This window comes from Fundulus heteroclitus, chromosome 23 (genome assembly GCF_011125445.2).
Source record: "Fundulus heteroclitus isolate FHET01 chromosome 23, MU-UCD_Fhet_4.1, whole genome shotgun sequence".
In the NCBI taxonomy this organism is placed as follows: Eukaryota; Metazoa; Chordata; class Actinopteri; order Cyprinodontiformes; family Fundulidae; genus Fundulus; species Fundulus heteroclitus.
This window is the reverse complement of record NC_046383.1, coordinates 25,586,839-25,603,358: the sequence shown is the minus strand read 5'-3', so window position 1 is coordinate 25,603,358 and position 16,520 is coordinate 25,586,839. Positions and strand designations below refer to the sequence as shown.

General features: G+C 42.9%; 1 protein-coding gene across 3 annotated transcripts; it reads left to right on the top strand.

Annotated features, from left to right (window-relative positions):
- Positions 1-144: 144 nt before the first annotated feature.
- On the top strand, positions 145-9,656 carry trim105 (tripartite motif containing 105). Of its 3 annotated transcripts, none has more exons than XM_021316926.2 (7): positions 145-278; positions 686-1,001; positions 2,881-2,976; positions 5,513-5,731; positions 5,895-5,908; positions 6,044-6,162; positions 8,581-9,656. In XM_021316926.2, the coding sequence occupies exons 2-7, from the start codon at positions 711-713 to the stop codon at positions 9,138-9,140; spliced, it is 1,299 nt and encodes a 432-aa protein (XP_021172601.2). In that variant the 5' UTR covers positions 145-278; positions 686-710; the 3' UTR covers positions 9,141-9,656. The 3 variants fall into 3 exon arrangements, with proteins under 3 accessions (XP_021172601.2, XP_012718990.2, XP_012718899.2); XM_012863536.3 differs by having other exon boundaries at positions 155-293; positions 6,047-6,162; XM_012863445.3 differs by having other exon boundaries at positions 155-293.
- The last annotated feature ends 6,864 nt before the right edge of the window (positions 9,657-16,520 follow it).

Below are 16,520 nucleotides of genomic sequence, written 5' to 3'. Positions count from 1 at the left end.
TCTTACTTCTAATTATCGATTGACAAAGAAGCGAATAAAGAAGTAAAAATAAGCAAAGTCCAGATAAAACGTCTCTGCGCACCGAGTCAAAGGGGGGAGTGGGGGGGGGGGGGGGTTCTCAAACGCACCAATCAAAGCGTCAAGCCTACACCGTGCGCATGCTCAGTTACGACCTCTGCGGTTCCAAAACAGAACGAGCAGCAGCAGCAGGAAGAGCCCGTGAAAGAAAGTGTTGCAAAGAGGGAGGGACTTTGAAGTGTTTTGGACACACATTTCACGTAAGAGCGGACAGCGTAAGTACATTAAAGTGTTAAATAAGCGCCTATGTCGTTGCTGTGTGGACGTTTTGCTAAGCTTGTTGGTCCTTTGAGGCGTTTGCGTGCGGCCGTGTTAACATTCTCCGGGCAAACTGAACGAACCCGTCTGAAAGCGAGTCATGTGGTCTATCCTTTGATATCCAGCTGTAATCGCCCTGATTAGGGCTTCCGTTTGACATATTTGTTTTCCACCTAAGCTAATGGACTTTTGATAATATATAACCTTTCACTGTAGTCGGACCTGTTTAAAATCAATGCATGGCTGCTTAAATGTTTGATTTCCCAGTTTTTTCTGCTGACGGAGCAAAAGCCAGATCACCACCCCGAGTTCCCCCTTTCTTTCTAATCTTTCTCTTTCACTTCCTCAGTTTGGCGAGGGAAGAAGCCCTCAACATGGCTGCAGCCCCCGGCGCTCCTCCTCCCTCCGCCAAAGGCAGCCTGAGGGAGGACCTGACCTGCGCCATATGCTGCGACCTGTTCCGGGAGCCCGTCATGCTGTCCTGCATGCACCACTTCTGCAAGGCGTGCATCTCCAGGTACTGGAGGGGGGTGCAGGGTCCCGTAACCTGCCCGCAGTGCCGCAAGGAGTTCAGGTCCAAGCAGTTTCAGACCAACTACCTGGTGGCAGCCATGGTGGAGAAGGTTCGGTCCTCCACCTCAGACTCCCATGTCAGGAATCTGGAGGTGACTTCATTGCTTTAACTTTCTCCTCCTCCTTGTGTGGTTCAGCGTCAGTCACCTGGCTTGCATTGCTTTCAGATGGAACCGTTGCAGCGTGTGGCGTCTTATAAGATTAATAAAACGGTCCAGAGTAGAGCAATCGCTCATTAATGATCAGCGTTTTATCATTTGAGTTGTAAAAGTTTAATGCAGCCGTGCTCCCCTGGTTCAGTCCACATCTGTGTTTTATTGACATGACGTGCTTGATTTGTCCAAGTCAAGGTCCACTTTCCACTCCCTTTTTTTTATGACTTTGTAACGTAACCCTGGCATAATGATTAGGGATAGATAAAGCCACACCAAAAGAACCAACTTTGGTTCCTTGCGAACATATTCATGATTTATAGCCCCGTTTACACTACCCTTTTTTAACCGTGCCAAGAACAGTCCGAGCTCGGTGACCGAGATAACTATCGAGTGTAAATGGAACGCAAATAGAACTGAACCATGCCAGACAAAACCGATCCGCGCTAAATCTAGACCAGTTCTGTGATAAAGAGCGCATGAGCAGACTGTGTCATCTCCTTACAGTCAGCTGACTAGTTTTGTGATTTCAGACATTCATAAAAATACTAGCTTCCCTACCGTGCCACACGGTTTCCAGTGATGATTCTGCTTAGCAGTACGATGAACCTCGACATCTGTCATTGTTTCCTGCATCTATAAGCCCTGATTAGACGTTCGTTTGTCTTATCCACTTCCCAAAAGCCAACTCTGTCAAGTAAATTTACCAAAGGTTGCCTTCTTCACCTGACTCTCCGCAAAACGACGAAACATCACAATTATAACCAAACATAACCTCCTGAATGTTACAGGCACCGCCATTTTTATTTGCTTGAGTCCCTCCTTCAATTCTAGAGAGCAGTAGTACCGTAGATCGTCACTAGGAGGCGAGGAACCGTGCTAGCATGATGTGTAAACAGTCGTAAGAACCAAGCTCGGCACAGTTAACTGATCCAAGCTCGGACCGAGCTCGGCTTGGATCGGTTAAAAAAGGGATGCATAAATGGGGCTATCGTCTGTTGCCTAACAACATGGGGAGGCAAAGTTCACAGGTTTTAAAACTTTTCCTAATTATTTTTACTTAAAGCAGCACCATGTAACCTTTGGCCATTAGGAGTGCTAGTCCTGTAATTTCCAGGTTTAGCGCCTCTGAAGGCCACTGGCAACACTGCACTGTTGCAAAATTAAACAGCCTCCTTCCGTGTTTTGGAATCTGATAGCAGACCACTTTGGACCAGCCGAGTGGGAAGTCATGGAGTTAGTTGTAAAGCCAAGGCCACATTCACCTCTCTAGACTAAATCCTACAACAGAGAACCAAAAATATGTCTGATCTGGTAAATGTCATATCTGTGCTGTTTTGTTTTAACTCAGTATGTTGTAAGCCAGAACAGGTCATGTGACCTTGAGCGGCGCTCTAAGTCACATGACCCATTCAGCGACTAATCCGACCCTCTCAAGTTACACAGTCGAGATTTTGAGAAAATGCTGTATACTGACCTGTAAAATAATTTAATAACTCTCAAACTAAGCTAATACTTGGGTCAAAACTTACACGGTGCTGCTTTAAACTAAAATCCTTGATTTTCCATACTGTAACAGTGGGGTGTTGTGTGTATGCACACAGTTGGTACACCCTAATCTTGCTAATATCACGGCGGTTACAGGCTTACTAGTAGTTCGGGCCACTGCTGAACTGGATTACACTAAAATATACATTCTTAGGAGAATTTAATAGACAGCAGCAGGTGTTCTCGTTGCTCTGGCTTTCTGCATTGCACAGTTTTCCGTAATATAATGAGCATCCCCCCATGCTGACATTGTTTGTATATGGCTGTGCAGAAAAAGCTGAGCGAGAGCTTGGCGAGCCACAACTCAATGAAGGAGGACCTCATCAGCAGCATTCACAAAGACAAAGACAAGATGGATACCATAAAGGTAGGCTCGGCCAACGTTTCCCTTTAGCATGTTTTGGGGTGTTTTTCAGCTGCGTTCACGGTCTCTGGTGGCGTTCCTCGGGTATCTGAACACGACCATGCTTCTCAGATTGAGCTGAAGATAAGATGTGAATAAGATGGTGCACGACAAGCCTGTGTGTGCTCAGAGTAGATGAAAAGGAAACCAGCATCGGCACAAACATCCTGTGGCTGTAGGGCACGCCTCCTTTTTAATGTTTCACCGTAATTGAACGGGTCTTCATCTGAACGTGTTGGAGCCCATCGGTTAGACTCTCGCGTTAGAGCCTTGATAGCTTTCTGATGGCCTTTTCTACAGCAGTCCAACAAGGTCGGCCTAATCAGAGACTTTTAATTCAGCGACAGGCAGCTAAATCAGTGTGTGGGCAGTCATTCAGAGAATTTATGGATTAATAGTATGAATTATCACAGGTCGCTTTCCAAACATTCTTCTCCCAAGTTGCTGCTGCAACATTTAGTTGCCGGATTTACTCTTGTGAAAATATTCTGGTATGCCGTCTGACTAGATATCAGTTCTTTCAACTGTTTTTTTTTCGTTGCCTATGGGTGTAATAAAAACAAACCACATCCACTTATTTTACAGGTAAACCACGCTCGTGATGAGCTAATCAGTCTTGTTGGCTAAGCTCTCTGAGTGATGTAACAAAGTGGGCTTTGTCCACAGTACCTGCGGTCCTAGTGGACCTGCGCATCACGGAGACGTATGCGCGATTATGTTTCTGCGTGAACTAGAATGATGGAGAGAAGAGCTCTATGAACGAACACAGGGATTATTATTATAATTTTTTTATTTTTATTTTTATTTTTTTTAATTCAGAATCGCATTGGGTTTGTGTGATTGTAGTTAATTGCCTGTATGTCGCACACAATATGACAGATACATGAGACTCATGATAACATAATAAATAGGCCACCACATCACACACTTTTCAACAATTTCAACAACTTACTCACAATAACAACCAATCAACACATAAATATGTACATGTAAGTTGAGGGAACTTGCCTCTTGGCAGCTGCGTGGCTGCATGGCCGGGGTCCAGCTGTACAGGTGCAGCCGGCAGTCTCCGCCTCTCCATCCTCCATAACCACCCAAGCGTTATGGCAATATTCATTCATACACTGGCTTGGTTGAACATCCGCCTTCATGTCCACCAAAGTCCCGTGTTGGTGTACCAGCACACATCCGACTTTGTCGCTATCTCAGTACTGATAAGCTTCTGACCTTTTCAGGTTGTTCACAGTGTTTCCCGTTTACAGACTCAACAAAGTACGAAAATATTTTGCTTGTGGTACCATTTCATCATATTGTCCTCCCAGCTCTTTAGAGTAGCAGGTCGAGGAATTGATAAACCACCTTTTATGAGAACTAAATGAGAATGCACCCATTTTAAAGCCATCGCCATCCAACGTAAATAAACGCTCAACCGGAAATGACTAGCAGAATTAACTTAATTGTGGAAATAACCCGTAAATGCCCGTGAAACTTGTCTATATCTTTACTACCTTTTGCTTGTAGCTGCTCTGATATATGGCTTTGAAAAGGTGTTCATACCACTTGAGCGTTTGGAACTGAAAGGATGCATGGTTATTTGCAATCTGATAAAAACCAGTGCAGCAACTTGCCTCCAGAAATTAGTAATTATAATTCACATTTAGGCAGCACGATATACCCTAAATGTGTTCATCGCAATATCAGTGTTTCCAATATTCATATCGCAAAGGACTGTTTGGCGGGAAATAATCGTTGGCTAATATGATCCAAGTGTCATGAAGTTGGATTTTTCATGCTAGTGTAATATTTTAGCAAGGTGGACAGAGTCTCGCGGCAGCAGATGCTCACACCGGATGTAGGACTTCCAAAATGCGGAAGGTCACAGAGTGATGGAAGCATAAAAAAGGAGAGAAGAAGGAGAAAATGGTCACATATCAGAACCAATTTTTGCTAACATTATTGCTGTTTTGAGATTTTCTCATTGTGCAGCCCTAATCCACACAGGTGTAATTTAATCTCAGCGCCTGTCAAGCCGTCATTGGAAAAAATACGGAAAGATATTTCACCGCCATAAAACCTACCCAAGCATGGCCGTTCCTCTTAACCCAGGTCTCCCTTGAGAAAGAGATTGTTAATCTCAGTGCTGACTTTCCTGGTTAAATAAGATGGTGGCAACTGGAGGAGCTGCATAGATCCACAACTCGGGTGCAAAAAAAACAACAACCCAGAAGTAGTCCGATTTGCAGTTTGCCACTAAAAATGTTAGAAGCTGTGTGGTAGAGAAGCCTGGACATCACCCTGAACACACCGTCCCCGCTGTCACACACAGCGGAGGTGACATAATGTCATGGGCATGATTTTCAGCTTCTCATTAATGTGCTGCTTTGTGTTGGTTTATCACATGAAACCTGAATAACATGCGTTCAAGACTCCGCATTTTGATCAACGTCTCTTGGCAATGTGAAAAGCTTCTTAGATGCGAATCTTCTTCTCACTTCTCCAGAGGGTTGGAGCAGATCTGCAGGTGCGTGTCAAGGGTGATTTCAGAGCTCTGCATCAGATCCTGGAGGAGGAGGAGACCCACATGCTGGATCAGCTGAGGAGGGAGGAGGAGGAGGAACTGGAGAAGGTGCAGCGCCACCTGGAGGCCACAGAGTTGGCCATACGGGAACTAGAAAGCAACATAAAACTGCTACAGCAGTCCACCGTGGCACTGACTGAGGTGAGGAATCTATTGATTTCATTACGCTTTTCTTTGCACATAAGTCATTTTGAACATATAATATCAACATTGTATAAAAGCTTGAATTTCATCTAATTTACCTATTTTTAGCAGGTGTAAAATATGCAGTTAAAGTGATTTCTCTTTGTTTCCTTCCCGACAGTTCCCCCAGTTAAGGTAAGCATTTATTGCTGTAGAGTGACACAGTAATTGCTTCAGGCCTTTTAACTCCAGCCGTGTACTTATTTGACTGTGACATCTAATTAATGTTATGTTATATTTGATGTACCCTAATGAAATGTGCTCAATCAGCAGACCCTGTGTGGAGGTGAGCACAGCAGCGGATTTTGATGTCAGCGCCTTCAGCAGCAAATACTTGGCTCCATTACAGTACGTCACATGGAGAAGGATGTTCAAGTCTCTGAAGCCAGGTAACTCTCAAGCTAAGGAGCTTAATTAAACCCTGACTACAGCAACGTTGGCAGTAAAGTAGGAGAAATGACTGGAGGGTTACAACACCTCGCAGAAGTGTTCATACCTAAGGAAAATTTTATATATATATATATATATATATATATATATATATATATATATAGATATAGATATAGATATATATATATATAGATATATATATATATATATATATATATATATAGATAATATATATATATATATATATATATATATATATATATATATATATAATAAATAAAAAAAATAAATAAATTAAAAAATCTGAAAAGTTTAGCTTGCCTATGTCTTCAGACTCATATGCTCTGGTATCCGAAAATAAAATCGAGTTCAACCTATTGCATTTAGATGTCACCTAATTGGCAAGATGGAATAAGATGTTATATTTTGCAGCAGACGGAAGAGTAAAGAGATGCACATCTAGCAGGATAACTTAAATAAAAGCATCATAAATAAAATATGTTACACAAATTTGAACCCTGGATGACACATAAACAACAGATATAAATCAGACGAAGAGTATGTATTGGCAGGTTTCTACATATATTGTTTTTTATTGTAGAATCCAGAGGGTAGGCCACATCTGAACTAGTCCTCCTGACCAGCTTGTCCAGCGTACTGTCACTCCCACAGCAGACCACAGCGTAGAACACTGCGGAGGCTGTAAATGGGGTCCACATTTGTCTAAATCAATCACTTTAAATCAAGCTGTTCTGTGAAGGCGTTAGAGAACATTAGTGAATACGCAGGCATCATGAGGAACAAGGCGCCCGGCAGACACCGTCTCAGTCTTTGAACATTTCACGGCGTGTCAGAAAGTGGACACGGCGTGGTAGCAAATGTACAAAACATGGCTGTCCGCTTAAACTCAGTCCAGACTAGAAAAGTATGAATAAAAACAGCCAAACAGCAAATGTTGACTCTGAAGGGACCTAGTCCTGGTTTTGCTTTCCACAAATCTAACTTTGATGGACCAGAAGAAAGCAATACGTTCTGTTTGAAGCATATTGGTGTGTTTTGAAGTCCAGACCTGAATCTAATTGTAAATCTCTGGCAAAACTTAAACTGATCACCGGCGCTCTCAGTCCAACCTGACTGACCCAGAGATTTTAGTCTCGGGCTCGACAAAGCTAGTAGAGACATGCTCTAAAAGATCTTCAGCTGTGACCGCAGATTGTGGTTTTACAAAGCGTCGACTAAAGGGGGCTGAAATATTGCAGCATTTGAAACTTTTAAGGTTTTTATCTCTTAAATGAAAACCTGTGCCCGTATTCACAAAAATTCTCAGCGTCCTCTCATAGAGCTCCTATTTTACCCTAAAAATTCCTACCTAGGAGTCTGAGTGATGAAAGGAGAGGAATTAACTGATTAGACTGGATTAAGAAATCTGTGTTATGATTGTGAAATTTAGAAAAATCAAATTGTCACAGCATCAAAATGTTTGAATGTACTCCATTTACATTCTCATCATTATTGAGTGTGTATTTATGGGTAGATTTTTCTGTGACCTTTTCCAATTCTTCTAAAATGTTTATTATTAAGAGCGTTTTCTGCACATAAATGTCCTTTATACTATATTTGTACATTTCTCAAAATTAAAAAAAGTCAATATTTTTACTATTGTTTGTTTATCCTCAATAAATTTACATTAGAGGCGTGTCTTCAACGAGTCGGGCTGCTAAGACAAATTAATTTCCCTCTATTGGGTTGATAAAGTTTATCTTATGTCCATATTAATAACTATGACTGTTTATGTGCTCATTTCCTCCACTGTTGAGGTGATGGATCAGCCAATCAGCTCTCTCTGTTTCTATATCTTACCTGCTAAAGACACTCTTGAGCTCGCTGGAAGTCCTCACTTCTTTTTTTTTTTTTTTTCTCTTCTTTTTTTTTTCTTTTCTTTTTTTCTTTCCTTTTTTGTGCAAAGAGAAGAAAAGGAGAAAAAAGGAAAAAAAAAGAAGGAAAAAGAGGGGAAAAAAAGAGGGGAAAAAAAGAAGTCCTCACTTCTAATGTTTTTTTCACTTTAGGAGCTCTCTTAAGCCCTAAGATGCTTTGTGAATAACTTGCCCAAGTAAAAATCTAAAAAAAATTTTTTTTAGAATTCTGGAAATTCAAAGTTTTTTCCTAAAATTACGTCACTTTTAATCTGAGGATTCTGTGTGAATACTGGCCCTGGTAACTATCTAGCGAGTCACAATTTTTTTTGTTCTTGCTTTGGTCTGTCATAAGATTTCCCAAAAGTACATTGAATGTTGCAGCTGTAATGTGACCAAATCTGTAGTTGACAATGAAGAGGTGTGAATACATGTTAAAATGTTTTTTTTAAATGACTAAAACAATATTAATGCTAACACCTAATGAATGGTGTCATCCCAAAGGTCCTGCTGCCCTAACGTTTGACGTAGACACTGCCCATCCCAGCATTCACGTCTCCCGGGACAAAACCGTGGCGGTGGAGTGTGACGTCATGACCCAGCACGCGGACGACAGCAAGCGCTTCCTCCAGTGCGTCAACATCCTGGCTGCCCAGGGCTTCCAGTCGGGGCGACACTACTGGGAAGTCGAGGTGGGCTCCAGCCCCAAGTGGGACCTGGGCGTGGCCTCCGAGACGGTGGACAGGCACGGCCGGATCAAGCTGAGCCCCGAGAACGGCTACTGGACCATGCGGCTGCGCAACGGGAGCGAGTACTGGGGCGGGACGCAGCCGTGGACCAGACTGCAGCTGGGGTCGTCCCCGCAGCGGATCGGCGTGTACCTGGACTGCGACGAGAGGAAGGTGGCCTTCTACGACGCCGACGACATGAGCCTGCTCTGCCTGTTCAGCAAGGGGCCCAGGGGCAAAGTGTTCCCCTTCTTCAGCCCGTGCATCAGCGAGAACAGACAGAAACCTCATCTTCTGAAGCTCCTCCATTACCCTGCAGTGGCTCTGTCAGGCTAGCTGAAGCCGGTTTATTCCCCCACTGACCAAAGAGCTGCCAATCAGCGCTACTGCCATCACATGCATTACTACATCATAGGAAAAGTTTAATTTGAGCTTTACTCAAAATGTATAAGCACCAATCATGATAGATTTACATTATATGGACATTGGTACAGCCTTTTCTCACCAAGATGAGGGTGATTGTCTTGAGCGTTCAGAGGAAGAGGGTTTTGGTCACTTTTGTTTTTAATCAGTATGAATGAATCGCGCACTTTACTTTGAAATGTTACAGTTGATTAAGTTCTTTCCGCGTGTTTCATGCAGGAGCTGGAAATGAGACGGTTGGGCCTGTGAGCTTTTCGGTTCGACCGATTTGCGCTCCTGCAGACGTTTGTTTGCCGTCATTGTATGTGCCTGGTTTCAAACACGCGTTTCTTTATTTCATTGTTGCGTACGTGGATGTGTCTTCTGTTTCACTGTTGTTGCAAAGCTGCTGATGCAGATAATAAACCAAGTCAAGCTTTCTTTATAAGCCGACCGCCTTTTGATTCTTTGCACACAATTCATCACCTCTGAGGGTTTAAAGTCAACACTGTTTGGACTTATCGAGGATGTTATTGGGCACCATCAAAGGAGGCTGCACAGTTGCGCTCTCTCCGCGGTTGATGGCAGTCCAAAACCGTTCAAAAGGCGAGGCGACGAGGGCTTGTTGACTCGGCTGCACCTGGGCTGGAATCTCCGAACGCGCGAGCACATCTCTGACAGCGGAGCAGCGAGAGCAGGCGGCCTTTGGGTTATCTACGCAAACACACCAGAGCACCGGCGTCCTGTTTCCTCCCGTCAGGTGAAAGGTCAGGCAAACAGTAACCGTGGGGCCGTCGCTCAGGTTTTTTTTTTTTTTTGACAGCTCTCAAGGGCACGAGAAGCAGGATGCTGCTGCCTGCTTTTCTGATTGGAGGAGTGGCACAATGGACCACACCAAACGGGAGATTTGTGCTTTTCCTGTAAAAAAATGTTTTGTGAAGAAGCGAAAGGACAAACAGAATTGGGACTTTTTTCTCCTGTGCGTCTCGACGGCCTGAGGGGGGGCACGTACGAGCCGCCCAGGAACAGAAACGGCACCTCAATGACAATCTGTGTGATAACTGATCACACATAGATTACGATAAAGTAAAAGCCAATTTCATTGTTTTATTATTAGTCGCATACCCTTACACTTGAGTTTTTAGATTTACTTGCTTCTTTAGAGTTGGACAATTGATATTTTACTGCTTTTATATGAGCAAAAACCTGTACGTCCTGTGAAAATACTTAAGTTTAGCTTTATCATAATGTAAACTGTAGTGTGTGCTTCGACAGTATAATTTTAGTCAGATTGCCACCATTAAATAGTAATACATTTAATATATGTCACAACAAATTTAAGGTCACTTTAGCACCTCGGACCACTTCAAAAATAAAATTTCAAGAGCACAACATTGAATGCAAACAATCTAAAACATGCCTAGAGTTTAGAGTATCTACAATTAAAAAAAAGACCAGTGCCTGTATTCACAAAGAATTTTAAAACTAAAAGAAAATGATGACTAACTTCTTTACCAATCATAGAATTATTCAAATAAGATAAACTTTATCATCCCCATAGGGGGAAATTAATTAGTTTCAGCGCCCAGACGGGTCGCAGGCATGGCTCTAGTGACGTAATTTTACTGAGGATAAAAAAAATATTAGGGAACATTTTGAATAATTAATGAAAAATAAAGTATTGTACAAATAAAATAGTGAGGAATTTTTATATTTTTTTCAAAAAATGCTCACAATAAGAAACATTTTAGAAAAATTGGAAATCGTTGCAGAAAAATCTATGCATAAATAGCTACACTAGTCAAGATAAAAGAGGTGAGAAAGTATTAAAATGCTGACTTGTGATATCAAATAGATGAAGTAGTATAATTACCGGTTTGATGCTTAAACATAAGACTAAGTAAATGAAAACAATTATGAAAATGTAAATAAGGTACATTCAAACATTAAACGTTATTTAATTTTGCTAAGTTGATGTCACACATTTCTTAATCAAGTCTAATCGGTAAATTTCTCTCCATTGATTACTAGGAGTGTGTTTTATTTCCCTTTTTGTTTGTTTGCTTCTTATACTCTTAGCCAATCAGAGCTCTTAAAAGTCACACTTAGCAAGGGGGGGGTGAACCACACCTCCTCACTATGATAAAAATGTCTGCCGTCTCCTTATGAAGAGTTGCTCTCAGCAATTGTTTGAATCCCTTTCAAGCCAAAACTCCTAGGAATGTTTTTTTAGGCTAAGACAGGAGCTCTCTGGGAGGACTCTGAAAAACTCTGTGAAAACGAGCACATGCTCCTTAATTTTGCGTATAGCTTTCAAAAACAATGCATTCACAGCAAGACAACATGAAAGATGTTTTTAAAGGAAAGAAATTAGAAAACTAAAACAAATGTAAAGCATGGTGGTGTACTCGCTTTGGTTTGGGGTTCATTAGCTGTTTCTTGTGCAGAGTGCAGTCCAAAATAAAAACTAGAAGGCATTTGCTCAAAGGTTACAGCCAAACTACAAGTAAGACCCTTAGCACCACTTTGATGAAGCAATTATGGAATATAACCCAGTTAGTTGACATTTTAGATCTACTAGCGATTTTAGAGTTTGACAACTGATTAATGACTTTGTTATTTTATTTTACAGCACATTAGAGATCTGAGGGCATTAATCAGAGAGGCAGCACAGAGACCAAAGGTAGCCCTGAAAGAGCTGCAGAGACTGGAGGCTCTGTCCTTAGGACCACAATAAGCTGCACACTCCCATAGAGCTGGACTTTATGGAAGAGCAGCCAGAAAAAAAGAAGGCAGGTTCTGAGTTTGCCAAAAGGCACGCGGGCGACTCCTCAAATGTATGGAGGAAGGTGCTTAGGTCAGATGAGACTAAAATTGAACTTTTTGGCTACCAAGGAAAACGCTGTCTAGTGCAAACCCATCACCCCAAGACCATCCCATCCCTTTTCAGCTGCAGGGACTAGGAAACAGTGCTGGGGCAAGGAAAAGATGGGTCAGTCTCTGTGATTAGAGACTTGGCTGACAATGACCCTGCTAAAGCAAAACTTCAGTAGTTTAAGGAGAAACGTTTAAATGTGTTGGAATGGCCTAGTCAAAGTCCAGAGCTCAATCCAACAATCTGTGGCTGGATTTAAACATTGCTTTTCACAAGCTGGAGCAGTTTTGCTTTGAGGAATGGGCAAAAGTCCTGGAGGCAAGATGTTGCAAGCTCATAGGGACTGATTCAATCGCTGCAGAAGGTGGCTTGGTAAAGTACTGACCTTTGCTAGGGGAGGTGGGTGGGGGTGGGGGGCATGGGGGTGAACCATTTTGGACATTGAAGTTTTGTGTTATTTTGCCCTATTTGTTATTTGCTTCACACTGAAAAAAAAAACATCCTCAAAGTTGTCGGGACATTCCGTAAATGAAACGGTGCTCTTTTGTGGCTTCAGTGTTTTTTTATATATCAGTTGCAAGACAAGAAAGGGGGAGGGGAGGGGAGGGGGGTGTGCACATTGGCACAGTTTAGCTGTGTTGCCTTGCAACAATGTCCTGGGTTTGAATAATTGGTTATTTCAGCATGGACTTTGCATGTTCCCCCTGTGTATCCGTGGGTTCTCTCCAGGTACTCGGGGTACCACCCTACAGTTCAAAAACATGATTATTAAATTGCTAATTGGTCTCTCTAAATTGGCTTTAGGGGTGTGAGTGTGTGCACGCATGGTTGTCTGCCTTGTGTTTCCCTGTGATGGTGACCTGACCATTGAGTACTGTGCTTCTCTCTCAATGACCGTCTCCGTCGTGAGCCTGCATGGATAAGCAGGTATAGACAACGGATAGATGGAAGCACAGGAAATGGATGCAGAGAGAAAAGGACTGACATGCGGCAAAGACTCGGGATTCAACTTCATCGAAGGGTTAGTGCTCTGTATACGGGTCACCTTTTTCTCCCCCTGCATCAGGACTGCAACAAAAGGCAGCAAAACATAAAATTACAGCCTGTGGGGTGAACCAAAAGGTGCAGTAATTATTGTTAGAAGAGCTAAAATATTGTTTTTGACATGGTATAGGAGGAGACATCTGTAAATGGAAAAGTTCAAGATTACGCCATGTTTCTAACTTGAAACATTCAATGATGTGGTGAACATTTTGCCTGGAATTCTGCTTTATTTCAGACTCAAAAAATTTTTTGTTAGACTGAATTTTTTTAATTGTTGCAACGTAAACACCGAATTGTAAGTGAATTTATTCTCACAATTACTGATCTACCCGTAGCATTGACTTTATGGCTGCTGATTTTGTGAATGAATAACTTCGATCCGGCAGGCTGCCCGAGCTACTGAATTCCAAACATGAACTACTGTACGGCTGATGAGAAAGTTTGTCTGACGCTATCAAAACAAAGCCGTCGCTGAGCGCCGTGTACCACTTCAAAGCAGCCCTACACAGTGGAGCTTGGCCCGAAGGCCCATGGATGTGAACTCCGCTGAGCTAGATAGCGTTTTACTTGCACCACATCCTTCCTATGATAGCTGCTATGTAGAGCTGCGGTCTGTTTCCTGACCTGCGGATGGGCCGGATGGAGTGCTGGCACTTCAAGGACGGGTCCTTGAGTTCTTGGATGTCTCTCCAGAGCCGGCGGGATTATTTAACTTCGACCTTTTCATCTGACACTGCAGAGCCGTCCTTCACGAGGGCCGCTGTGGCCATTGTCCGGAGGTAAGCAGCGTCTTATTAATGTGACCATTCGACAGTTCTCCTTCGAGAACATTATCTGTTTTACATCCATAATGAGATTTGGTAAGTCCCTGGCCAAAGCTTGGCTCCAATATCAACACGATTAAGGATGTTTATTTACCTCTGAAGCCAAGGGGCGCTCCAGGGCTGAAACCAGGAGAAACATCTTAATTACAACCATTCAATCACAACATTGTGTTTTATGAACAGAGGGGCGGATTGCCTCAGGGGTCTGGAGGGAAACGCATGACCACAACAACACGCCGTGATCCCGCGGACTCTGTATTATTCCACACGCTCCGGGTTCTTCATAACCGAGAATGACAACACATCCACGTCCCTGAAAAATATTTTGTTCTCCTTTCGTCTCATCGCCAGCTGCAGCTTGATGGGTGTCCGAGGGCAGAGTTAGGAAAGAATCCGGGTTCAGCCGTAGCTTTATTTTTGTTGTAACCGTCTCCAAATCTTTACGCGGAGATTGAGCACATCATTGATTTGCAGCGCACTCCCGGCGCTGGGCAGCAAAGATGTGTGGGATGGATTACAGTGGCTTGAACTGGCATCCCGCTTCTGCCCCTCGTAGCTAAAGAGCAAGCTCACGCAGCTGCACCTGACTCTCCAGCTCCAAAGTGCACAGCCCAAATACCCTGCTTGACTTTTTCGTATTCTCGAGTGTACACAGGTTTTCAATTTGCAAAGATCGCTGCCCGTGAAATAAAACAGAGCTGACAGCCTCTCGACTGCGAGGCCCGTTTGTTGGGCTCTCGGCTGAAGATAACTCTTCACACTCTGAAGACTCCCCCGGGGTGATGGATGTGTGGGTGGAGCGGGATTTGGATAAGCCTGGAAGATTGCGCAGTTCATCGGAGGCACCTTTATATCTCACTCTCTGAGTGAATAATGACTGGCTCTTAATTGCACTAAAAAAAAGGAAGAACACTCCTAAAACCCAGGAAGAATTTGTGTTCGTCTTTTTTGAACATTAAATTAATGGCTGAAATCTGACCTGAACTGATAAGTAGTTTTTGGGAATGTTATTTGATAGACCAACACAAAGCAGTACACAGTTATGAAGTGGAAGGAAAGTGATAAATCATTTTCACTTATTATTTTTTACAATAAAAGTAGTTTTGTGCTCCTACAGTCCTCAGCCCATTAGTTCTCACTACAACTGACACCCCTAAATATAAACCAGTGCAACTAATCTGCTTAAAGAAGTCTCAGAGGTAGGCTGTTTACGGTCTTCCTTTAATTTAATGCCAGAATACATACACCTTTTCTTTAAAGATCTCAGAGGTTGGTTGTGGAACGCCTTAGTGAAGCATCAGCACCATGAAATCAAGGAACACAGTTGACTTGGCTATAAAACGATAATGGTTAGGCTTGGTTGGGGTGTCGAAAATATCACAGAGCAATGCTCAGTCCATTACCTGAAACTTTACAGTATAGTGTAGCTAAAAATCTACTAAGCCATGACACTTAAAGTCAGAGGCCATGCAAAGAGAGCATTAATCACAGGAGCATTCAGGAGGCCCATGGTAATCCAGAAAGAGCTGCAGAGATCTACTGCGGAAGTAGGAGAATCTGTGCACAGGTAGGAGCTGTAGGAGGTAGGAGACACAGCAAAAAATGTGGAAGAAGGTGTTCGGTCCAAAACTGGTCAGTTTATTGTAAGAAGCTGAATACAAAAAAATTAAAAAAATAAAAAAAAATGTTAGAGGCTGCAAAATATCCTTTCTGCAGGACACGACCCTAAACATACAACCAAAGGTACAATGGGATGATTTGGATCAAAGCATAGCCATGCTAGAGTGGTCTAGTCAAAGTCAACACCAACAGCCAGCATAGAACTGGCAGAACTTGAAAAAAGATTTTTCATTTATGCTCTGTTTGCACCCAGTCTGGTTGAGCTTAAGCTGTTTTAAGACGAACTCACAAAACAATTTAGTCTCTAGATAAGAAAAAGTAGTAGATACACACCCTTAATAACTGCAGCCGTAACTGCACTGAAAGGTAGTTCTACAATATTCTGTCCATTGGGTCGGTCAATCAAATATGTTGCCGCTTGTGATTGTAAAGTGACAAAATATGAAGAGATGGGTACGACTGCTTCTGCAAGGTGCTGGATCGACTTCCACGGAGTAAGGACCTGTATAGGAGAGAATTTTACACATCCCAGGGAAGTGGTGTCTTCTGCTTCTATCTACGTTTGGTGGCACTTCCTGTGGTGGCTTTGCCTGAAACATCCCCAGCATCAGGATTAGCCTGTCTGCCTGCTGAGCGAGTAAGATATCAGGGCTCCTGCACATGCCTTAAACCTAAAAGAAGAAGAAGAAGACAAATCAAGACCAGCTTTTCTGAACAGAGGGAAAATCAGCAGCTCCATTCAGCTCTGAATGGACATTAATGAGAGCTTTACTTTCGTCACGGCGTGCGTAACTGCTGCAGGTCTTTAACACGGAGGATGAGACGGATGGGACATCTCAGGAAGGAAATGTGTCATGGATGTTAGTGTGAAACAGCCCCCCTCAAACTCCCCCAGTCTCTCTCTCTCTCTCTACACACCTCCTCCCTCCCACCACTCCTCCAAATCAGCTT